The 26,608-nt window shown below is 34.7% G+C and overlaps 1 protein-coding gene across 2 annotated transcripts in view; it reads left to right on the top strand.

Annotated features, from left to right (window-relative positions):
- The window catches only part of LOC120316518 (homeobox protein Meis1), a 142,026-nt gene extending 117,669 nt beyond the window's left edge, over positions 1–24,357 (top strand). The window contains exon 9 of one of the 2 annotated variants that reach the window (XM_039362218.1): positions 18,475–24,357. In XM_039362218.1, the coding sequence (XP_039218152.1) occupies positions 18,475–18,555 (81 nt within the window). In that variant the 3' untranslated portion in view covers positions 18,556–24,357. The remainder of the gene's footprint in view (positions 1–18,474) is intronic. The other variant, XM_039362219.1, reaches the window with a different exon arrangement.
- The last annotated feature ends 2,251 nt before the right edge of the window (positions 24,358–26,608 follow it).

Below are 26,608 nucleotides of genomic sequence, written 5' to 3'. Positions count from 1 at the left end.
ATAGTTATATAAGATGTGTGTATGCATTTATTTTTGCTGGAACAAATTCCATTGCAAAGAAGAAAATTGTTTCCAAGTTGTTTTCACTTGTCAGCATTACCTCCCATTCAGCACATCAACGTAATATGAAACTTTTTTCCCCACACCAGGAAAAATATAATGTGCAGACACAACGGACTTTTTTAAAAAACAAACACATTCCATTATTTAATTGATACTCTACTGAATATAGGAAATGTTTCATTTGGGGAATCAATCATCAGCCTTCCCCAAACTGTTATCCTCCAAGTATGTTAGACTACAATTCCCATAATCCTGGCAACCATAACTAAAAGTCCTTCTGACTAGGGATTATGAAAGGGGTGCATCAACTCATTTGGAGGTTACCTAAAAGACTTTAGTGCATCTGGTCATCTGGTACACTAAGCTGGTATGAGTGAATCTTATAATATGGAAAACTTTCTTGGATCATATACAAGCAAATAATACATTTCAAAATATTGCCTTGGTATTTACAGAAATATTTATCTATACACTAGTGGAATGATAAAGTTTTATTCCTACAGAATCAATGAGTAAGCTTTTTTTTTTTTGAAGAAAAAAAGAAAGGACCATATAGCATTTTGTAATGATTTACTTTACTTTCATTGTGTTATTTTCTAATACCTTCAGCTGTGATTGTACATTATCCCTTGAGTTCAAAGTAATTTAAAAAATATGGTTCAAAGTGCCTTAAAGAAGTAAGAAGGAGCTAGAACTCATGCAACGAGCTTTGCAGGATTCCAATAATTACTTTCAACTCTTAGGAGAGGATTCCCATTGGCTAAATTAAGAGGAAGGATCAAAAGACTCCATTGCTAGAACACCCTTTTACTAATGTAAAATTGGGTGCGGTCTGTTGCTTTCCTGTACTTTTTCATAGTTTAAGAAAGTGTGTTGATTCCCTGCCTGCCTGATCTTTCAAAAGTCCTGCAGAAAAGCTTACTTTCAGGTGTCCATTGTTATTTTGCCCACCTAAAATAAAATTGGTTTGAAGCAACACTTGGAAAATGTATGGTACACTTTGTTTCTATCTTATTAACCCAGTCTGTGCTCGGCCCCTTGTTTAGTAATTGAATCCTTTGGTAAGTTTTTTAAAAAAATTGCCTATCCATTGCCTGCTCTTCCTCTGCATGCATACATCATACTCAAAATGACAACACTTGACAGGATGACTCTCTTAGCCTTAGCCTAGTCATGATTTTTTTGTATACCGTGCAGATCACTACTGACAGATTGTTGTTTTTTGTAGCAAAATAACCTTTGAGCTTCTCACACATCTTAAAATTACATGGGTGTTATTCAAGCCAATATAATTTTTAGATTAAAATAGACTAGAACAATCAGAATAGATCATTAGGTTCTGTAAGAAAATGTGAGCAAGCTGAGTGCTTGTGTTTGTTCACCCATGCCTTTCTACAAAATTCTCCATTATTTCTGCTTGCCTCCCTTCTTCCATTGCTTCTTAGTGATCTGTGTCCCATGGCCACAGAGCATGTTCAGCCCTTATTGTTTTGCTGTTGGGGATTCTCCCACTTAAGAGATCTGTTTTTACAGATCTGCACTTCTTCAGTGCTTGGAGTTTTATATAAGCCTTCTATTTTATGCATACATAATGCATTTCCTAGTGAAAGGACTCAAAACCACATCCTGAATCTTGGAACTAATCAAATAAAGCTATTAATGTGTGGCAGGGATTACTTACATTTCTACAATCTCTACTGTTCTCTCTTTTCCAATAATACTGGTATGTGCTCTACATGGTCATGTATAACATACTTTTTATTAATGTTCTCTTTGATTTTCCACATTCTTTAAAAGAGCTAGGACTCTTTTCTTCATTTTGCAGCAATAAAATTTATTACACTTAGGATTATATAAATATTTTCTGCAGTGAACATTTGACAGCTATTAAAAATGAATATATGTCCCTAATCACACAATGTGAGGAGTCAGAAATCCCAGATGTGTGCTCCTATGTGGTTATGATGCCCTTCACACTTACATATTTATTGTAGGCACCAATAATCTAAGGCAAAGTTGATTACTAAATCTCATATGGAAAGCAGTCTTCAATGTGAATCACTGAATACAGTGTGAATAAACATCAGGAACCTTTGTGCAGCCGATGATATGAAAATGAATTCCACAAGCATAATGTCCATTTGATATTATTTGTCGGGATAAATCATGAAGCAGAAGTCTGTACTGCATTCACCTTGCAATAAAAACATGATGCCCTCTTTGTGAAAAATGCTCTTGAATATAAGGTACTTCTGACCCTTGAGTCCAAGGATGTTTTACTAAAAGATGTTTAAAAAAACAAAAATAAAAATCACCTTCACTAGAAAATAATGTTATTACATTTTCTTTCAGCATATTCTTTAAAAAAAAAGTGAGGGGAATCATTACAGTATAGTATTTCCATTATCCAACATTATTTTTCATCTTTATTGCTTATCTATAGGTTTTATTGCACTTTTAATGGCTTTGCTGGTCAGAAAAGGTGAGGAGGAATGTGCTTATATTTGGCTGCTGTTAGTGCCTACTAGCTGTGCTTGAATCTTTGTCCCTGTAGATTTTAATGTCCCTGCAGACTGCTGGCAGCCTGCTTCCAGCTGTGGCAGGCATGATGCAGTGAATTGCTTTTGAATGTTCTTTACTCAAATAGGCAGTAATTACAAGCTTAAAGAGGTTTAGTGGTCCAGTAAACTACATAATCACCCCTGAATTAGCCTGGGCTCATCAGTTGCAGTCCAGCAAGCTCAAGACTGCTGTTTGTAGGCAGTCTTTATCACATAGCAACCTGAGCAGCAGGTGTGGAACAGCAAGAATCCCCCATAAACACAACTGTCTACTGGGGACAATGATCTCTAATGAGATGAGGCTACACCATCACTGTAATTTAAGTGGGAAAATAAATGCCAGAGAATGTGCTCCTGCTCCAAGCAAGATTCTTTAGATGCACTGGAAACAGAATGATTGCTCTCTTTGGGATGGAAGATTTGTTCCTGTTTTCTAGACTTTTACCTATTTTTTTTTAATATGAGTGTACTTATTTTTTTATGGATGTTATTAATCTATTATTCTTTATCAGGGAATAATTGAATATGATGGATAGCCCAACTGCATTCTTTGAGGAGTCTGACAATTCCAGCATAGAATTTTAAAAATAATACACAGAACACTTCAAATCTTGCCCTAATTTTAATCAGATGCCTGGTTGCTGTTTTTTTAAAAAAATAGAGTTTAGAAATGTTAACTCCTTGCATGCTGACACAGGATATTTTTCATCTCATAGCAAACTAACCTGAAAAACTGCAGTGAGTTGTATTCTTTCTGCATAGGACTGCAACTGGCACATTGGCCTAAAGTAGTAAAAAGTACTCCTGACCCCAAGAGTTTTTTATTTTTTATTATTCCCAAGATCTGTACTTGATCCTTTAGAAGAAGTGAAAGTAAAAATATGAATCTGGTAAAGCCATTTTTCTTATCCTCAGTTATTATAAAAAAAATGTTTGCAGGTAGATTCAAGAATTTCACTACCTTCCTACTACAAGAAAATGCTTAGGCCTAAGCGTCATCTATTTACAGATGTCATTTAACCCCAAATCTCTGAATAATTTCCTTCACTTATTTTCATGTAGTTATAGATTGCACTCTTTACTAAGTGAACTCTTTATTAAGGCAATCAAGTGTCTTTTCAACCCATAGCCAGATTTGAAATTGTTGGAATAGATTTTATTACCATATCTGATATTGCCAGAGGTTGAAAGGACAACCATGAATTTCAGGTGTGATACATTTGATATTCAGCAACAGTCCTCTGAAACAATTGGATCTAAGCTTCAACAAAAGCTTTTGTCATTTTTTTACTCAAAGCTGCAGTAGATACAACTGAGGTCCACAAGCATATTTCAACCCTTACAGATTCTCGTAAGAAATAATAAGTAGTAAGTTCCCCAAACAGTTTATCCATTTCCTCAGGATGCAAGAGCTGTCACTAGAATAGCTCAACACCACAGTATCTTCATCCACAGTATCTCTGCCTATAAATATGTTGAAACACTGATAATGCATTCAAGTGACCTTATTCACAACATTTCTAGAACTGAGGGTATATGGTTTTACACTGTTTTGTTCAAGAACAGAAAAATAAATCCTGAACAGAAATTTATCCATATCCACCAGCCTCCAGTGGTAGACTATTTATCATTCCTGCAGATTGATAGGCAAATATCATAGATGATCTAGCGACCAATGGAATGATTGCTCGATCCCAATTGCACAGATTGAGTATAGATATTAATTTCAAAAGTTTACAACTGCCACAGGAAGGGGAGAAGCCTATATTCAATTTATGTCATCTTTTTGAAAAGATGTGTTTGCATTTTGTACACATTAAACCCACACTTAAGGAAGATTGCTCAATTGGGAATACGTGCTTATCCTTATTTACTGTAATTTTGTGGTAAACAAGTACAGGTAGTCCTTGACTTATGTCCAGGTGCTTAATGATCTTTTGAATATACAACAGACACACACACATGCCAAACCTATTTATGACTTGTTTTCATAGTTATGACAGCCACACCCGTCCTTTGCAGTCATATTATTGCATTTTGGACCCTTGCCTTTACAGCTGTTTGCAGCACCACCACCACCACCCCGCCATGTGACTGTGATTTGTGACATTTTTTGCTGGTTTTCAGCAAAAACACTCATTGGGGGAAACTGATTGGCTTAACCAATGCAGTGTTTGTTTAGCAACAAATGTCAAAAAATCTGGTCCAGTAACATAATGCTTTGACTTGTGATTGCAGTGACTTACAACCGTATTCCTTAAGTTGAGGACTGCCTATATGGCAAGACATTTGCTATCCAAAGTATACAAAGGGAGACCTTGAAACACTGACAAACAGCACAGTAAGACAGCGGGGGAATGATGTAGTGATTAAGATGTTGGATTAGAAATTAGGAGACTGGGAGTTCTAATCCCACTTTAGGGACACAAAAACTGGGTTGGTCACTTTGGGCCAGCCACTCTCTCTCAGCCCACCCTACCTCATAGGGTTGTTATTGTGAGGAAGAAGGAGCATTCAATATGTTTGTCACTCTAACTTGTGTATAACTTGAAAAATAATTCAAACAACTCAATAACTTGAAAACAAAAAAGGTGGGATAAAAATCCAAAATAAATTGGTTAAAGGGACAGTTCTAATCATACATGGGATGCATATTTAAGCTTGTTAAAACTTAAATTAAAACATGAAACTATTCATTAAAACCTCAACTTCTAGTCCTGAAATATTTGCTTGAAGGAATCTAGTTGTATTGTCTAAAAACAACACATATCCTTTCATCAAACTGGTACTTTTTATAGCCATTTGGGAAATAAATGATTTTTTCCATGATTACATAGTTATTTTCATTAATATCCTAAAAGGTCTCCAGGTAGCTTTTTGATGGAAACGTTAATTAATTAAAAATTTGGTTTAAATTCATGTGGCTGTTATAATTGACTAGAAAGGCTTTTACTAAGTAATTGTCTCAGTGTTGCTTGCATGTAATATTTCATCTCTTTACTGTGCTACATTTAAGATAATTTATCATCTGTGCATTTTTAATTAATGAGCCGAGCTGATATCTTTTATGTGCAGCCTATTAATTTGTCAGTACTTGAGTTCTTGTGTCTGGTCCAAGGGCACATGAACCATCATTTTGCTGAAGCTATGCAAGTCTAATTCCAGTTAGTTACCTGGATTTGAAACCATTTGAGGATCTCCAGTTAGATCTGCTTTAGGTTCATAATTGAAAAAAAGGAAGGATACAAATGTATTATCATACCTCAACTATAGAAAAAAAGAGAAACCCATCACTCAGCTATATTATATACATATTTTTTAGAAATAAAAGTTAACAAAGTGTAATTTCTTCAACTACATTTATATATTTAAATGCTTTAGAAACATCACCAGGTGTCACAGAGTAAATGGGTTGTAGTATCCAAGCAAGTTTCAATACAAACAGGATTAATACAATCCAATTGTTGCCATTGATAGAGCTCTGTGTTACTTTCATATATCCTTTCATTACAAGTCCTTTGTATATATTATACCAATTTTTATAAATGGGTGAAAATAGTTTGGATTAAAGCAATTGCATTATAAATCCCCTCATAGCAATCCAATTTATTACAGCATAATCATAAAGATTATGCATCCTTTAGCATTTCCAATGTATGCTGTTTCTGCATATTTAAAATGAAGTGTTTTTTTTCCTTGTAGATGTCATCTTTTGCTTTTTCTCCTTCAATATAACTTTTTTCATTATCTTCTTCATCATCTACAATGTTTTATTGTTTCAGTATGGAATATTATAGAATCTTAAATAGAATTAATCATAATTTGTAAAAGAAATATGTGCATAAATTTGGGGGAGTGTTCTCCTGATTCAAAACTTTAGAATATTTAGGACATCTACAAAATACATAGTTTGCATGAATGACAAGGCTATAATGGAAACCCACTTAAATGAGTGCAGTCTTAGCTTAGCTTAAGAAATCTGGAAATGACTCATTTATAATTGCATGTATTTTACCTTTCTCCCCTCTTACTGTTCATGTAATGCTTTAAACATAGTATTGATAGCTGTACTGGTAGCACCTGACTGACCTTATCTGAGCTTGGAGGCTCCTGGAAGCAGGGTCAGATAGCTGAAGAGGCAGCCACCAGGAAGTCTGAGACTTTAGGCTAGACTAAAAAGTTAGAAAACATTACAGAAGGAAGTGGCAAGCCATTTGCTTATGCTTGCCAAGAAAACTGTGTGAATGTGTATGTCAAGTCACAGAGAGCTGAATTTGACTCAGAGAAGGTCATAACTTTATAGCTAGGTTTACCACATTGCTAGTTATGGTTAATAATGCAAGAAGACAGGAGTGGAGAACAAAGCAACTAAGAATGATGGAGCCCAGAGTTTACCCAGTCCATTTTTCCTACTATTAATTTTCTCCTTATATTATTAGATGGACTACACACACATACACGCACAAAGCAGCAATATAATTCTGTGTGAACTTTGGTAGAACTGAAAATTGCAAGTATTGCACTGTTTTACATTATGCCTTCAAAAAAAAGCTATAAACCACATTTTGTGGAATTTGTTTTGAAATTTCTATCACCTATTTGCAACTTGAGGTCTCAGAAAATTCATCCTCAGTCTTAAAAGCAAGGGATATTTTTATTCTAGAATAGCGAAAGTTGAAACCTAAGAACAACTGTAAGTTTGAAAAAAAATCTACTAAATTGGAACCCCTTTGGAATCCATTAGCTTTCTCTGAGAAGCAGTTTTAGAAGTTTAGTTCTTCATGATACTCAAGTGATACATCCACCTCTAATTTATGTGCTGAATATGTTGGAATTTTTTTTTTTAAAGAACATGTTGCTTTTTTGATTTGGGGGTTTTGTACCATCCTTTCCCTATGCAATTGTAAGTATAGTGGAATGACCTTAATGTTATCACAATTGCTCTTGTTAATCAGCAGTAGCATGAATAGCAAGCCTCCGTTGTAATAAAGTCTGTTATTGCCAGCTGCCAAGCTAACCTCTCCAGGACCTCACCTTGGGAGGCATACAGTAACTAACAGAGTCTCTAATCTGTCCATGGTATAGTAGCTAATCCCAGCTATAGGCATCTGCTAAACATTGTTGGGAGGTAAATTTGTTTATCATGGACCACCACATCCTTAGTCTCTTAAGCATCCTCCCTGTAATCATGGAATGGGACCAAACAAGCTCTTTTGGTTTTTCTAGCCAGTTTACATTTTACATCAGGACTAAATTCTGAAAATTTTTGCAACTCACTCTAGCATTAACTAATATCAGCTTCATTAAGTTTAAAGCTTTTTTAAAAAATGAGAAAAATGAGTAGAGGACAAACCAAGTATCTGATCCACTCTTTCCTTGTTCCTAATCTTGTTCTGTTTCAATACCATGTATCCTTTTCAGGTGGCAGATGCTTCAGAGAGTAGAGTCCTTGCAGAAGTTGAAAGTAGGGCATTCAAAAACAGCCAAGGAGCCCTACTATTTATTGAGCATATGCCCAACATGTAGCAAAGCAATTATAATTAATCAGTAATAACTGTTCTAACTATATCCTTAATAACACCTTAAAGGCTGGATAAAGTTTATGTCTTTTCTGGGGTTGCTCTTGTGGAAAACTGATGGGAATGAATTACATTATTTAATAAATTTTCCCTTTCCAAATTATCACACAGGATATTGCTGTAATTCTTTCCATATCTTACTGAATTCCTTCAGTGCAATATGTAATAACCAATTTAAGACACAATTAAAACATCATGGAAAAAGAAACTAATAATTATGCATCTTTACATAATAAAATTACAAAAGAACAATCTAATAAAAACTAATTTGTAATCACTAAAAGAGCAAAAGTAATTAAGATACATGAAATCTCATGTCCTAGCATACCTAGCATATAAGACAATTCAAATTAATAAAAACATCCATAAATAATAAAACATTTGAAACTACATATTACCTGCTTGGTTAAGATCAGATTTTATAATATTGCACAAGCTGTGATCACTTTCTTCCATTATAATGCAGATTGTAATACATTTTGAGATTCTTCTTAAAGGTATTAAAAGTAGTTATAGTTTAGGGATCTGTTTCAACATCCTGGGAACCTATTTTGTGGAAAACCGTTGAAAATAACATATGGTAAAAGAGCATGGACTAATGAACATCTCATTTGAGAATTTAGGCTAACATAATTTGGGAATAGAAACAAAAGTTGCTATTGATTTGTTCCATACATGATAGAAATTATTGAGAAACATGTTGCCATTGTTACTGTTGACTCAATTGACACACAAAATGGATCTTGTAAAGGCCCTTCTGCCCACAGTTGCCATCTGCTTGTTGAGCAGTAACTGTGAGGACTCCCAAATTGTGTACTTATCTCAAATGGAAAATGCAACATTAACCAAGGCCAGTGATGAAAACATCCCTGAATTGGGGGAGGGGAGAAGGTCCAAATAGCTATGGCCACTTAGTCTTGTTAATATTGAACAGAAGACTTTTCCTCATTCCTACCAAACCAGACATAATACACTAAGTTACAGAATACAGAATTGGGAGGGATTTTGGATGTCTTCTAGTCTAACCCCGTATTCAAGCAGGAGATCCTATCTATTTCAGACAAATGGTTGTCCAATTTTTAAAAAAATCTCCAGTGATGAAGCACCACAACTTCTAGAGGCAAGCTATTCCACTGATTAATTGTTCTCTCTGCCAAGAAATTTCTCCTTATTTCTAGGTTGGTTCTGTCCTTCATTGGTTTTCATTCAATGGACATTACTTTTGAGAATTTAGGCATGATTAGTTTTCATTCATTGCTTCTTGTTCTGGGCGTTGTGTTGTGATATACAGTTGGGTATCATCCACATACTGTTTGTACCAAATTCTGAACTGATAAATGACTTCTTGTAAATGTTAAACAAAAGAGGGGAACTCTGAGACACCCCACAAATCGGGTCAAAGATCATGCAAAACAGGGCAGTAAAGTCTCCTTTGACTTGCGCTTGACTTTTTTAAATATGCTTTTTATAAACATCTAGTATTTCCTGAACACTGAACCCTTCTTACTTTCTACCAACCTAATTTGATTGCTGTGTTGATGCTGATTATATTTAACCTCTTTTGTGTGTAAGCAATAGGCATTTCTTGTTCACTATGTGCAGGCTGATGGTTCTTTAATAATAGAATTTAATTATTAGAGCACCTTTCGTTTCTTTTCCATAGAGATGCAGAACGTAACTATAAACAGTAAGACATAGACAGCATTGAGGAAGTTCATTATTATTTTATCATATGATTAATGGCAACCTTGGCTGATTTTTTTTAAAAAAAAAACTGAACAGGGTAGGGCCATTTTAGTATGTGAATAGGAATCTTCAGGTTGTAGGCTTAGAAGAAATGACAAAAAAAATATGCTGGAAAAAGCAGTATTAAATGACTTCCATATTGTTGCCAAAAATAATAATACACAGATATGTCTGTAAACTCCTTAGGTGCTGAGCTAGACTTAAAAAATAATTAATCTTATGTATGTGTCATTTTGCCCAAATCACAACTAATATACCTGGTTTATTTCAATGTAAACAAATTATATACATAAGAACAGACATATAGACAGACACTACACACACAGAGACACATACACATATTGCATAGAGAGAGTTCAGATACAGAGAGAGAGAGAGAGAGAGAGAGAGAGAGAGAGAGATGCATATCCATACACACAGACACATTCACAGATATTTTTGTTTAAGAGAAAGATGGAAAGGATAGGTCACTTTAGATTTGCTTCCACAAAGTATTAAATTATTTAACATATATTTTCCTTGTCAGTAAAGGAACATTTCATCATTACTTTTATTTAAAAACAAAATTAAACTTTTATTTTCTTAACCAATTATAATAGAATGCAAAATATTTCTGCATATTTTTCTGTAAGTGGGAAAAAAGAAAAGAAAGCTGTTGCTTGCTTCTCTTTTCTCTTTTAATTTTCCATCCAAATACTACTAAGTGAGAAATAAGAAAGCAGGCTTAAATCTTGTGATTTAATTTATAGTGTTCAAAATAATTTTAGGAGACACCTTAATTGTCCTTTTTTTGTTTGCCTTTGTATCAGGAGGCAAGGACTCAACTACTATAAATTCAAACTATGTTGTTAGAGACTATACGATGCCCTGCTTTTTTAATGCAAATGAGAGGCACAAAGTATCTCTTTGATACACAAAAAAGGTTCATTCAAACAGTAAAAGTAATTCATGAAGTTGAAAAAAGAATAAGATGAATACGTCTTCATGAATGTGTTATAATGAACATAATTTTGATGAGCCAAACATGACAAAATAGTATTGCTAGCTTTGCTCAATAGCAAAATAATAATAATAATAAAAAAGATTTAGCGCAATTGAAAGTTCCATTCATTTATGAAATAATATTCTGCAACATGTACACACACCCATCACACTGTATTCTTAATATAGGAATTATTTAAATGAACACAGTTAATCTCTGTGTTACAACTGATGCAGCAATATTAAAACAAGACAAAAAGACAAAAAAAATCAGTATAATCCTCCCTCACAAATTAAATGTTAAAGTCATATTTGGGATAGAACAGAGAGTGAAATTAAATGACCATAAAGGATACAACATCTTGAATATATATTCAAATTTATCTCAAGCCTACTTTTATTCAGTTTATTTCAAAGAAGGCAAAACCTTCTTATTAAAAGCTGACACAAATTCAGTGAATGCTGGCAGCATTTTCAATGACAATGCTTTCCATTATCATTTCTGCTAATTAATGACACTTGCTGCTATTTTCTCCTGTTTTATTTTATATCTTACCAAGAAACCAAGTCTCTGTTGTAATGGAATAATGGAACTAGAAGGAAATTATCTTTTAAGGAAGATAATTTAGAATGTTACATACATGCATACACACGCAATTGCAAAAGATCTACCTTTCTAGCTATATGGATATGTCCTTGCACTGGGTTATATATATTTAGGAACGTTATTAGCATTAAGCTTTCTTGTGCTTTAATACTGAAAACTTTTGTGAAAGGACCATTCTTGGCAAACTAGTATTGATAAAGTTTCACTCTTGTCATAGCTATACCCTCCAGATGAACATGGAGAAAAAGAACATCCCTGCTTATCCTGTGTTAGATTACCACTCTTGGATATCTGGAATTTTTTCCCCTTAGACTTCAATTTCTACAACCCCATCAACAGGCCAATAGCTAGATACAATACATTACAGTACACCAAAGAGGGTCACCAGGGCAAGGATATCTGAAACAAGATTATCTCTGTTCAGATATCTAACCTTGTAAAAGGCTTCCAGGCTACAGAGGTCACTTGTGCTTCTACAACAAAGATGGATCAATGAGCACCTCTATATTACAAATGTGATCCTTTTAAGGAAAGTGTATAATAGCGAAAACCATGTGAGACTCAAGCAGAAACCTTTGGAATTGGGTGGCAAAGTACCATTTCAATTGTTTATTTGTTTACATTATTCTGAGAAGGCTTTCTGATCCACAGAAGCTTTTAAAATAACAACTTTAAGGTGCTGCAAGAGTTTCTGTTCTTATTACTCAAGAAGGGAATCAGTAATGCTCTTTTTAAATATATTTTTTACTAAAAGTTTTGATTACAATATAAACTAAACTTGCAGAAAGAGAATAGAATAGAAAAGAGCAGCAAAGGTACAGGATAAACAGAAAGAAAAAGAAAATAAATATATAAAAAGTGACTTCCAATCTTCATCACAAATCTAAATAAATTTAATAGCATTTCATCTCCCTCCTATAAATTACATACTGCAGATAAATATCTCTTTCTCTCATATCCCATTCTTAAGAAGCAGATCTAGTAAAAGTCAACTTTTTAATCCTCGTATCAGCAAAAAGTCCTTAAACAACTTTGTCAGAATTTTGCAAAAAAAGAAAAGAAGCTTATTTTAACCTTGATCAAATAAACCAACATTATGTTCCTTCCTTTTACTCCTAATTGTCTTAACTATCAAATATTTTTTATAGGATTTGATTTCCCTTCAATTCTTTATCCCATCACACAGGTTTCTTCAGGGATTTAACAAACCTTTTTTGTAAACCCAAAACTTTTTCAGGTCATTCTCCTTATTTGTCATTTATATCTCCTTTTTCATTTTTAAAAATGAAGCCAGTTTCTTTTTTATATCCAGTAAAGCATTGTTTTCCCAATCATTATCTTGGCCTGTCATTTACTACCTTTGATACTTTTTCTGTCTTTTCAGATAAATTTTGGTTTACATCTGTCATTTGTTCATTAACATCTTTTGGATATAGTCTATCCATAAAAGCAAGTATCATTACCAACACTGTTGATATTGCAGTTAATAATTTCTGCTCCATTCTTCAAATATCTCTTTTAATGTTTCTGATGTTATAATGTTTTGGGTATTTGATAAGTCCCAATATTAACTAACATCAAGAACATTTTTCTGTTTTTTCCTTCTGCTTAGATGCTTTAATTCCCTCTAGTATCCAGTTTCTAAAATCATAAAGTCACTTATCTTTGTAATAACTTACAACAGCAAAGTTAGCCAGAATAAGTCTGCTTCTCATGAAAAGTTACCGTATTTTCCAGCGTATAAGGCGATTCGGCGTATAAGACGACCCCCGACTTCGGTGCCGATTTCCATGCCTAGAAAGTCATTTTATATGCTGGAAACTACTGTAATTTCCAGCATATAAGACAACTCGGTGTATAAGACGACCCCCGACTTCGATGCCGATTTCCACGCTTTAGAAAGTCGTCTTATACGCCGGAAAATATGGTATTCATTTTTATAGTTATTTACTAAAAGGTATAGTAAAAATCAATATTCCAAATTTATCTGGACTTTTAATTCACTTGTAACTTTCTTAGATTAAAATGTTATTTAGCTTTTTGCTGTTTATTTAAAATTCTTTAAGTTTGTTAGCTTGTATTTATTTATTTATTTGATTTGAAGATAAACTAACCCTGATTACTTTTAAAACTTGTCATTCTGAAGGTGTTTAATAGCTTTAAGAAATTTCCAAAAGTGGTTAGAAAATGAGGCTTGTGAATTTAGTGTACTTTAAAAGGTACTGCTGCACTTGGGAGCAAGGACTGATCCCTTCATCTCCTGGTGCTCAATCCCATTGAAAACTGCTGTTCTGTAGTCTCTTTATGAGGAGCAGACATTCAGATAACATGTGGGCAATCTCTCACCCTGTCCTTATCTGGAGAGGTTCTAAGGAACCGGTTACCGGCTATTTTTTCTCAAAGATGTCTTCAATTTGACATACCTCCCCTGCACGTCATCTGGAATCAGCCAGTCTTGTTAAATGTGGCAATGTACAATGTGCTCTGAAATACATTGTATGACTAAGGCTTTCGTAGAATGGATTCCATTTGATAAAAAGTGTCCACAAAAGTGTCCTAAAACAAGATGGAGCATCGATATCAGCAAGTATTGCGGGCCTAATTGGCAAAAGAAAGCTCTAGACCATATTGGTTGAAAACATGCAGAAGAGGTCCTCATCCTGCAGTGGATAGACAATGGCTAGAATGATTATTATTATTATTTTGAAATAGTATGAAATAACTTCTGATTTAATCTTAATGAAAATTAGAAAAAACATACTTTCTTTATTGTTGAATAAATAATAAATTCATGAAAAGTCACGACTATCAGAATTCTGTTGTGAACCTTGAACTGAATTTGCTCACCTGTAATTTGAAACACTTCAATAGATAATACACAGAATAAGAGAGAGAAAGATACACACTGGGTTCTTTCAATATGCATTATTTCAAGGGAGATACGTGTTGGTTTGGTTCTGGGAAGGGAGCATAAATCTGACCATACATAATCAGTGTTTAATAGCTTTCCTGTATTTGAAAGTGTTAATGCAGATCAAATGGAAAACATTCCAGAAAGAATAGCTCTGGCTACTGCTCTGCTTTATATATGGCCCTAATCACTAATTCTCATTTTAAGATCTAAATGTGATTTGTTTTCTCTTCTAATGTGTTGCAGCTCTCCCAGAGACTTGAGTGAATCCTTTCTCAAGTTCCATCTTGATCAATTGTGTGCAAATAATTAAGCTTTTAAGAGATAATGGTATGAGGCTAATGTACACATCAAAAGTAAAGATCTCAAGTCACTGTTTATTGAACAGTGGCCAAATCTCCTTTGATATCTCAAAAGTGATCTCGGTGATAAGTATGCTTCTTAGCTAAAACCAGTGGGATGTTAATAATTGACTGATTTTAAAGAGGATTCCCTCCTTTGAAACAATAACAACAACAACCAGATGATAGTACAAAGTAGGAGTGACTGATAGATTAAATCTGCCACTCTGCATAATGAATTTCCACTGTTTTAATGTTAAAATAGTAATTATCTGGAATATCACCTATTCTTATGCTACAGTGCAGTTTCTCCTGTAGCCTGTAGCATGTGCCTTACTAGCCTGAAGGATGAGGAATCAACAATGCTTTGAATGTTTTTAACATGGCTTAGCCTGTGGCATGTTCATTCTTGGTCTATTTAGTGCTGTTCTTGCAATGTAGAAGGAATGATTCTGACTTCCGACAATAATTGTATTATAAAAATTATTCAAGCGTATGAAACATTTTGGATTTTTTAAAAGAACTAGTCTAGTCTCATTATGATTTTTTTTCCCCCTGGGAGAGATTATCTCCATGAAATAATGGCTTTCATGTGATTATCGCAATTACAGTTTTTTTCACGAAACTGAACATTGATGTTAAGCCAATAACCAGACAATGAGGAAGGGGAGGGAAGAGGAGCATGAAAGAAAGATCAGATGACTGAAAACATACCATAATTTAAAATAATTTTGTTCAAATATTTTAGTATACTCCAGCATGTGGCTGTGTGTGCATATGTTTTGTTTACAGTAGTTATATTATTTTGATGGCTAATTTTATCTGTTCTTGCGTCTATTTCAAAAGATCCAGAACAATTGAAAATTGCTTCATGGAGACAGAATTCTCAGTCTCAGTAGCTTGAGGCTGTCCTGAAAATTCTTGCTTCCTGAATGGAATTAGGCATAGTTTGCTAAGTTATGTAAAATTGGATCTGTTGCAAGGTGGTAAAACAATATAAGAACGAATATGATTTTGAACATTAGAGTAAGCAGTAGTTACATCTAAGGAATTTAATCCCATTAATCTGACTTCAAACTTCCCAAACAATTTGTATTGTGTGCAAAAGAATATAATCTCAAATTTAAGAATCATTGCTGTACTAAAGAAAAAGATCAAAATGAGCCCAGTGAAACAGAACAGAATAACAGAGTTGGAGGGGACCTTGGAGGTCTTCTAGTCCAACCCCTTGCTCAAGCTATACCATTTCAGACAATGACTGTCCGGTCTCTTTTTAAAAGTCTCCAGTGATGGAGCACCTCAACTTCCAAAGGCAAGCTATTCCACTGGTTAATTGTTCTAACTGTCAGAAAATTTCTCCTTAGTTCTAGATTGCTTGCCTCTTGGTTAGTTTCCAACCATTGCTTCTTGTCTTGCTTTCTGATGCTTTGGAAAATAGATTGCCTCTCTCATCTTTGTAACAGCCTCTCAGATATTGGAAGACTGCTATCTTGTCACCCCTAGTCCTTCTTTTCATTAGACTAGACATACCCAATTCCTGCAACCCTTCTTCAGTGATAGCACAGCGTGATAATATCAAAAGCTAGGGCCGTTAACCCAGTTTAAATTATTGTAAAACATGGGTGGGCAACTTAGGTCCCTAGGGAATGAAGTGATCCAAAGCCCTACAGTCATGATTTCTGAGTACTGGTTGTATAGATTTCCACCATCTTGACGTAAGCAATGCATATAAAGTAAGAAGTGTAAGCCTTCAAATAGGTAAGTACAGTTCAAAACCAAAACAAAACAGAATATTCTTCTTTTCAAAACACAGGGAATCCTATGTCTATATACATAACTTGGTTTCCATACTATGAATCTTGGTTCCCCCAAAATAGTGAGTTCCAGATCATTGGAATTTGCCCATTCTTGTCTTAGAACTGAACTGATAGGTACTACTAGAAAAAGTGAGCATTGACAATAGGGCTTGACAAATAGCTTGCAAGTGTCAAGTGCTAGTTATTTTGGATATCACTTGATCACCATTTCCACATAAAATGTTGGAAGTCACAAGGAACCTAGAGGGATAATTGACTTCATTTTTCCTGCATAATGAATCCTGCTGGTCCCATGTTACCTTTGCAGGTAAAGCTATAATTATGGAGAAAGAGTGGATTGTATTGATGGGTATTTTTTAAAAAATGTGAATCTTTGCATTATGGTCTGCCAAAAGTTTATACTAACAAAGCCAAAGACAAATGATCACAGTACTGTGAATGTAAGAAACTGGTAACACTTATATCAGAGACTCATTTATCATAGAACTGTAAGACATAGTAAGAAGTCTCCAGTGTTTATTTTATTTTACTATTTCTCTAAAATAAAGCATATAAGCTTCTTGTCCTGTAGCTGCACAGCAGTTCATCTTAAAATGTCAAGCTACAATAGTCTTTAAGTTTTCCTTTATTACCTGTTACAGACTTTTTTTCATTTCAGTGTTGGAAAGCTGAAATGTCTAACCCAGAACAGCTTTCTGGCCATTGTTACTGACCCAGTAGGCTTCCAGCCAAACAATATTAGTTTTTCAGAATTTGGAATACCCTTGGAAATAAAAACCAACATCATTGCCTTGTCTTGTCAGCTAACGTTTCTTTTTTCTTTTTTGTTATGTGTACGTTTTTAAAAATGATGAAATCATTCTTAAAAGTATTAAAATAGTCCCTTTTTTCCACTATATAACCATAGATAACTTCAGAATATTGACAAAAATGATTGGGCAGTGATTACTACAACCTGGACAATCCATCAGTGTACTTGCCACACTATTCATTAAGGCAAATTTTAAAATGTTTATGTAGATATTATTTTTATATCTTTCAAGGAAAAAATGTGAAGAAAGCATTCAGCCTTTGATATTTTTTAAAACTAAAAATCTTTAACTTTTTTGAATTATGATTATAGCAATGCCAATACTGGGGAACTTCAAATTAGGCTAATAATTAGCTAAAAACAGTATTGTCTCTGAGTTCCATCTTAAAATTTTGATAATTTTTCTTTAAATTATATTGATATATCAGCATATAATGAATACCGGTATATATAAACATGCAACAGGAAGCTATGGAAAAGCAAGAAAAAGCCTTCCTAAAGTTAGTGTTGAAATTCTCCCAGCAAAAGTGGAATTTCTGATGTATTATTTGTATTCCTTAATCTTAACAGCAATTGAATTCTGAGTAGTGTATACAATCACTGATTTTAATCATAAGTTAGACAGCTGGATTGAATCATTAGAACAAAAATGCATTCAGGAAAGAAATAAGCCAAACATCGACATAAAACATGAATATGAAAGAAGTTATTTATTCAAGATGGGAAAAATGACAGTAGGCATGATTCTCTTAAAGAAGAGTTAAAATTTAGTTCTGGCACAACAATTGTCTTCTTTTAGTATCAAAGTACTTGTATCTCAGGCAGTTCTTTCTACACTTCACTAATCATTATAATTGACTTGTCTTTTACTGCAATTAATTATATGATGTAATAGTCCATTAATAATTATGAGAGTGACACACCTCAGCATTTTCATCTTTAATTATAGATACTACATTTTTATGATTCAAGAAAATGGCTAATAAAACTGTTTAATAAACACCCACATTATAGATACATAGCTAGAGATACTTATGCATATTTACTTGTCCTACAGCACCCTTACCCTTCAGAAGAACAGAAAAAGCAGTTGGCACAAGACACAGGGCTAACAATACTTCAAGTGAACAATTGGTAAGTAATTATACTTCAGTATTTACCCAGTATCAGCATTAAAGCCTCTGACAACTTGCAGCTAATGGTTTGCATTATGATGATCCACCTTTTAGTAACCTTCTTTCTTTCCTAGTTTAGGATGGCAAATCCAGCATAGTTTAGAGAATGCTTTCAGCTAATGGAACCAGTTATTTTATTCTTCCTGTATTATGGCTATTGGCTTTTACACAGCAGTGGAAATAGTTAGGTTTCTTTTTGTAAGTATTTGTATGGTGATTGGCTAGAATGGATTTGTTTTAGGCTACCTTTCAAGAAATCAATTTCTCAACAGCTAGGAAATTACAAATGAATTGGCCATTATTATAGTTATTTCATACTCATCTAATATTATTCACAAATGCTGCAGTTGAGCATGGAGCAGTCTAAATCCTATTAATGTCTCTCAAGCCATGATGGAGAAAGTTGGTTAACAAAATTACTAATAAACTAATTAGTAAAAAGAACAAGCAGAAATACAAATGCCCAAATCTTGGTTTAGGAGGGAAACTAAAAATTCTTAAAATATATTTAGTTTTTGCTGTTTCTAATAGTTTAGCTCTTAATAGATAAAAATGCAGTTTAAAAAAAATTAGTGTGTTGCATTTGTTCTTGATATGAAATGCAGGCTTCACCCTGAAACAGCAGTTAAATTATATAAAAATCTAATGCTGTGTAAAATTAACTGAATCTAATTAATTGTCCCAGTTATTTTAGATTACTGTTTACAATATGGAAATCTTATCATCTTTGAAGTAATATTCAGGAAATGGCTAAGGCAAGCTCCAATATGACGTGAAAGAGATCTAGACAATTTGTTTCTCTTTTCTTATTATTCCAAAAGTGTCAGAGATTAATATTGCTGAAACTTTGATTACAAGGGTAATCCATTTTAGTGAATAAATTTGGTTGTGATGTTTTATTGCACCTGCATTAACCAGCTTTTCACAGACAGAATGACTAGAGACCAAAGAGAGGGGCTTCAGATATATTAAACTCTATTATAGAAAATGTAATTTCTGTCAATATAATCCCATGTATTCTTCAATTTAGTACTTTGGAGATAACAAGGTACTTACAATATATTTGCCTTCAGAGGATTAATTCACCAAGTGCTGCTATCTGTAAGACACAGACAGGCTTATATAATCAGAGCTTGTAAAGGTTATCAATTTCTGTGACCTTACAACAGACATAGGAGATCAATTTGCTGTAGCCTTTTAAATATGTTGAACAATGAGATCAGAGAATGCTTTGTGTGTTGATTTACACTTATTTTTGAATACTGCATACCAAATAATAAATAATTATGTGTTAATCACTAATAAGGACATCGGAATATAAAAGCACACTTGATGCAGATTTATTATAAGAACAAGCCTGGCTTGAATGTCTGTATTTGTTTTGTTGGATCCTTAAAATGGTGTGTACTTTTGCAAATATGTAATGCTACTACTTGTAAAGTTTGTTGAAATTGCTCTTTGCAGGTGAATTATAAAATATTGCATCCCATGCATTTGTAAAAACTTACACAAAAGTTCATGATGAGGTTCTCATAGTTTTGTCTGCAGAACTTCTGTATAAATGAGAGAACACATTTGGAATTAGTTGCACATTTATAATGCAATGATGTATATATATCTAGCTGGGTGTCTCTACTCTTCTACTAGCAATTCTATCTTACTAATAAATCCTTGGGAAATATTGTGAAAGCAAGTTTTCAGATATGGCCCTTATGTTACACTGAATCATCAGAATTTTGTATTTGGTTTCATTTTTATTCTACTTCTATATCAAGGACTGTAGTGTGGTTGTGATTCAGTGCATTTATTTTAATATGTCTTCTGTGGTGTTACATATTTCATTAACCTGGTAAATATTTTTTAAAGGGTGGGGTTTAATAACCTAAAATAAAATGTTAAAACATGAGTTATTTAAGAGTCACATTAAAAGGGATTAAGAGTCAAATTAAAATAGAATGTCCAAGAAATAAAAGGAAAAAAGATTGTCAAGTTCATCAGAGTTCAAATGAGACAAGGCATGTTGGTTATAAGCAGGAATGTAGGAGATAGTTTTTGTTAGGGCTTGTACTGTTGTATTTTCTAGCCCTGTTTGAAGAACTCAGATCCCTTGAAGTGAACAGGCCATATTCCCTGAGTCAAGATTGGCTAGAAATATATAAACTATATTGTATGTTATTATAAGCTTGTGAATTATTCCAGCCTTCAAGGATAGATTTGAAACCTAGATAATCTATCAACAATTATGCTGGGTATGACTAACATGTAATATCCTAAGGGAAAACAATGTGGTTTATGATAGCTTCCTAAATACTTCATTTTGTTCGGAGTATTTCTAAATAGTATTGTGCAAATAGAAAGCCAGTATGATGCATCTGGCCTCTAGGATTTTTTTTTTTTAATCTGACTCCTTAGCAGCTGAATGTTCTAAGTTGAAATTCTAAAAAAATCATGATATTGGGTATATATTAGAGAAGCCCTTGGTCAAGTATTAGGGTATTTCTCTTTGTACAGGAAAAATCCTATTTCCCAAGGCAGGGGTTAAACAAGAGCCGCCCTATCGTGAGTGACTACGTGCTTGCTTTGCATATCCAAATTAAAAGCCCAGAAGGTATTGGAGGTAGACAAAGTTATACATGTACTGGACTGCCTGCCCTGTATCATCTGAACTATCCTGCCACATGTAAATGAAATAGAAACAGCCAGCACTGAATTAAAATTCAGCTGCCAGGTTGGATGACTTCTCCATGAAGAGTTTTGGTGAGGGTGACGGTGAGGGCATTTTAGATTTTGCCTCAGGCAGCAAAATGTCTTCGAATGGCCCTAGATTAGCCTCTACTTTCCACAGTGAGGCACTTGAAAGAGAAATAGAAATAAGTTTCACTGTAAGGAGCTAAACAACTTAAGCCGGTACTCCAGGGCTTCGGATGCTGTGCTAAAACAAGCCAATACAGAGATAATATATTTCATGAACAATTATGTGCACTGTGACTAGAGCTATGTATTGTTCAAGATATGAATCTTTTCTCTGACATCAAACAATTAGGGTGGCCTTAAGCAAGCAATTCTCTCTCAACTTTAGCCTCCCAAATGCAATTTGGCAGAATAATATAGATTTACCTTAGAGGTTGGATTATATTACATTATACATTAAGTCCTCTGTTAAATTAATTTTAAAAAAGTTTTATAACAGCTTATGATACAGTTGACAAGATAAATTTTAAAGCAATAAACTAGAAAGTAGTTAACTAAAATGAAGTTTACAACTTCTACAAATTTTTAAAGCACTATGCAAATTAGGATTGTATGAAGCATCCAAAAGATGTGCTTGCAAAACATGTTAGCAGAAGTGGAGTACTTTCTGTGCATGAATATGCAGACAGTCTGGAACAATGTGTGAAAAAGTTGTATGAGATTTCCACCTCTTTCAAATACTTTACACAGCTCTAACACAAATTCTATGTCATCAGTTTGTAATGGTGCCAGTTATATATTCTACTTTTGGAGAAGGAAGAATTAAGCTCAAGATGTTGACTTGCCCAAGGCAGCCAGTAGTAGCACCTATTGGCAATCATAGGTTTGCCTTGTACCAGATTTATGGACTGTTCTCCAGATGTCTTTTCACTGAACTATGATAGGCCCCTTTTGCCTGTTCTTTGGAAAATACTTCCAAGTAGTTAACATAATTTAGTTCAGGGAAAGTAATTATCGGCTATATTGTAGAGATCTGTATAATTATACTTTTTTCTACAAGAAAAATCTAATCTATAGATTAGTTTTACCTTGTTTAGTTGACACATATATGATTCAGTTGTAATTCTCTGGGATTTTTTTCTTTGTTTAAATCTTTCAAAATTTGTTAATAATCATGAACATTTTTATTCTGATGAGTTAGTAAATGTTGCAGAGATTTAATGAAGTCTGAATGGCAGCTTGGGTGTAGATCAGTTATGAATGATTACATTATGGCATGGGCAAATACATGAAATTTACATGAAAAACAAAAGCTCATGACTTGAGAGCATATGATATTTGAATAAAAATATATTTGATTTGATGGCCTTCTGAAAGATGAAAGATTTTTCAGTATGCTTTCTGAAAATACCTTAAAGAATTTATTTTGATATATTTTGAATTTAAAGTAACATTTATCTGTGTATGTTGATTTTCTTTCAGGTTTTTATGGGCATATAAGATCACAAGACTGCTAAGACCATTCATAATGTTTCAATTATTTTAAAGCAGCAAAACACTGGAATATTATAACATTATAGCTGGAGATCAATTTGCAATTTCTACCAAATATTTCCAATTATGTCCGAATCTAACATAATAATAATTAAAAAAAAAAACAGTAAAAGTTTGTAAGGCAAATGTTAGGATTTAGAAGCATAAGATTTTGTCTCTGTGATCAACCTCTGAAGCATGTAATAGTCATTGGGAAAGAAAGAAAAAGAATATAAAATATGATGGTGAAAAGACCCAGCAGGATTAGCTTAAACATTTTTTTTATAATCCCCCTTATATTGTTCAGTTTTAGCATTCAGCTTCCAGAAACCTTACTAAGATTTATGGAAAGATTATATCCATCTCTCTTGCCATTCTCATGCTCATGGGTTTCATCTGTTTTGCTTTGCATATTCTTATTGTTATTATTACATGTACTGATTTGTTAAAAAATCGGAAGCAGGCATGTTGGAAAACAAAATGCCAACTAGAAGGATAGTCTTTATTTCCAAAAATGATTCAGTGCCCTGCATATACTTCAGATGCATCTTTATAAAAAAATTGACTCAAAAAAGGAGGAAAAATAAGCATCTGAAGGAGAGAAAGTAATGGAGAGCTCATCCCTCTCAGTTTCCTTTCTTTGAATTGGGTATTTTGTGACTAAATACTTTCATTAATATAGTCATTTTTGTGAGAGTGCTAATGACATTGTTTCAACATTCCATATGCGCTCACTTATCTAGAAGGGTGGCGACTCTTTTAAAGCAATGTTCTTATGAGAACTAGTGTGATAACTAGTTGATCATTGTTATTCAAGTAGATGAAAACACATGACGATTTAATATTCAGATTTCTACCATATGTGGTTTTTTTGCTGGACTAATCTGTAGATTGCTGGTCAATATTTTCCATGCTCCTCCCTCTCCCTTGTCCTTTTGCTTTCTTTAATTTAGCTCAGCCTTGATCTGCTTCTTTTCCTTGTCCTTGAGGTTGACATGGTTTTTCTGAAGCCCACCTATTGGCAATAGTGAGGAGGGGAAAATGGGATACTAGGAGATTTTCTTCTCCCTCCCTCCTTTCTTTCTTTCTTTCTTTCTTTCTTTCTTTCTTTCTTTCTTTCTTTCTTTCTTTCTTTCTTTCTTTCTTTCTTTCTTTCCATCTAATGTAACATGTACAGTTAAACACAGGCTCAGACAGTGTTCCATGAAATCTATCAAAATACTCAGAATATGAATTTCTAGATTTCAGAAGAGAAATTATTCCATGTTTTATGATTTCTGATGTGAAGGAATGGAAGAAATATGGAGGGACAGCTTAAGCTTAATCTGCTAATGAACTGGATGACATCTGCATGTAGGCACATAATAGCTGAGATAAAACATATGCCAAAGCACAGATTACCTCAAAAAGGTGGGAAAGATCATGAATGATTCAGATCATGGATGATTCATTTTTTGTATGCAAATATATTATAATATTTCCTTACATATTATATCAGAGCACAGCAAACCCCCATCCAATCAGAGCACAGCCAACCCCCCATCCAATCAGAGCACAGCCAAGCTCCTAACCAATCAGAACACACCTCCATCCAATCAGAACACAGCCAAACTCTCATCCAATCAGTTCATACCCCCACTGGCAATTAAAAGGAAGAAACAGCTACGATCACACATTGCTCCTAGAAGCACGAAGCCGAAAACACCAGCCTGAAGATGACAAATGAGACTTTGTCGAAACGTCGCCAAGACACTTCCAATTTGATGCGGGAGAAAACCTGAATAACTAAAGACCTACATACAAACAACCGCGAAAATCTCAGAATATATATATATATATATTCAGGCTGCTCGAAGCACGAAGCTGAAAACACCAGCCTGAAGATGACGAATGGGACTTCATCGAAACGTCGCCAAGACACTTCCAATTTTACACGGGAGAAAACCTGAACAACCAAAGACCTATATATATATATATATATATATATATATATATATATATATATATATATATATATATATAAAAGACATATATATAATATGTCTTTTAAAATACTAAAAATGCGAATCCTGGGCATTATGTTAACCAAATAAAAGAAAAAATGAACACCAGGATATAATAAACCAGCCTGTTTAATATAAACAAGCCTGTGGTTAAGAGTCACTAAGCTTTCGTCTGGCCAAAAACTGCCAGCGTCATCAGAGTTAGAATAGAAGGAGATCAGGAAGGCAGCTCATATAGCTTCCTGCCTCTGCGCCCGGCTCCTTCAGCGCGTCATTGGCCCATTGAGTGTATTAATCCATATCACGCAGAGTTGTTCCGCATCAGGCAAACTGTCCTTGGCTCCACTGGTTGTTTTACGATCCTCAAGTGCTCTTTTAGAGTGTGTGCAAGCACTTGGAGGGTGGCTGTCAATCCGTCCCTGCGCCCAGTCTCCCTCCCTCCCAGGGCCATTATCCTCCCCCACCCCCAAGGCCATTGTCGTAATTCCTCCACTCCAGTCCTGCAACAAGCAGCTGTTCCGGCATTCCTGCTCTCTGTCTTCCCCCTCCCTCACCCTCCTTCCAGATTGCCTCAGCATGTCCGTCCCTGGCTTAGGGCCATTTGGTCCATCATCTCGGTCCATGGAAGTCGTGATCATCTCACCCATAGAACCATCGTCCCAATTATGCAAAATGCTGTCATTGTCTTACTTAGAGATCGTGCCCATCTCATCCATCATTCTACCACCCCAATCCTGCCAAGGAAGAGTTAAATGTCTTCTCAGCAGATCATGGCGCTGTTTTTCCCATCTCCTAAGAGTCTGGTAAGCCGGCAAAAGATCTATATGCCGGTTGATGGAATTTTCATTAGAGAGCCAGGCTTCCTTGAGTAGGCGGCCACCCTTGGTAGTCTCACGAGCTATAACCTCTGCGTTAGCCAGATCGAACATGTGGCCAGAGCTGAACATATGGGCCCACACTTGTGAGCGTTGCTCCTGCCTTCTAATAGCCAGTTCATGTTCATGGACCCTGCTCCTCAGCCTTTTAGCAGTTTTCCCAACGTAATTGCTCGCACAGTCTTTGCAATTGATTCTGTAAACCACAGATGATCTTTGACCGTTGGGGAGCGGTTCTTTTGGATGCATGACCTTGGACCTAAGGGTGTGCTTGAGCCAATAGGCAACACTCACATTGAAGGGGGCCAACAGCCATGCCGTGTCCTCGGAGACACCATAGATGTAAGGGAGGCTTGTTCGTGTGGCAGGCATTGCTGTCACATTGGAACATGAGTCTAAAAGAGCACTTGAGGATTGTAAAACAACCAGTGGAGCCAAGGACAGTTTGCCTGATGCGGAACAACTCTGCATGATACGGATTAATACACTCAATGGGCCGATGACGCGCTCAAGGAGCCAGGCGCAGAGGCAGGAAGCTATATGAGCTGCCTTCCCGATCTCCTTCTATTCTAACTCTGATGAAGCCGGCAGTTTTGGCCAGACGAAAGCTTAGTGACTCTTCTTAACCACAGGCTTGTTTATATTAAACAGGCTGGTTTATTATATCCTAGTGTTTGTTATATATATATATTTTCTGAGGTTTTCGCGGGTGTTTGTATGTAGGTCTTTGGTTATTCGGGTTTTCTCCGGCGTAAAATTGGAAGTGTCTTGGTGACATTTCGACGAAGTCCCATTCGTCATCTTCAGGCTGGTGTTTTCAGCTTCGTGCTCCTCGAAGCACGAAGCTGAAAATTCCTTATTCCTCTCTTCTGTGCTACCGTTGTTTTCCATCTTCTGCTGCTCAGTACACGTAC

The sequence above is a fragment of the Crotalus tigris genome, unplaced genomic scaffold (assembly GCF_016545835.1).
Source record: "Crotalus tigris isolate CLP2741 ecotype Arizona unplaced genomic scaffold, ASM1654583v1 scf7180000019386.494713, whole genome shotgun sequence".
NCBI lineage: Eukaryota > Metazoa > Chordata > Lepidosauria > Squamata > Viperidae > Crotalus > Crotalus tigris.
Note: the sequence above shows the minus strand (reverse complement) of the source record. Positions and strands in the feature narration are given on the sequence as shown.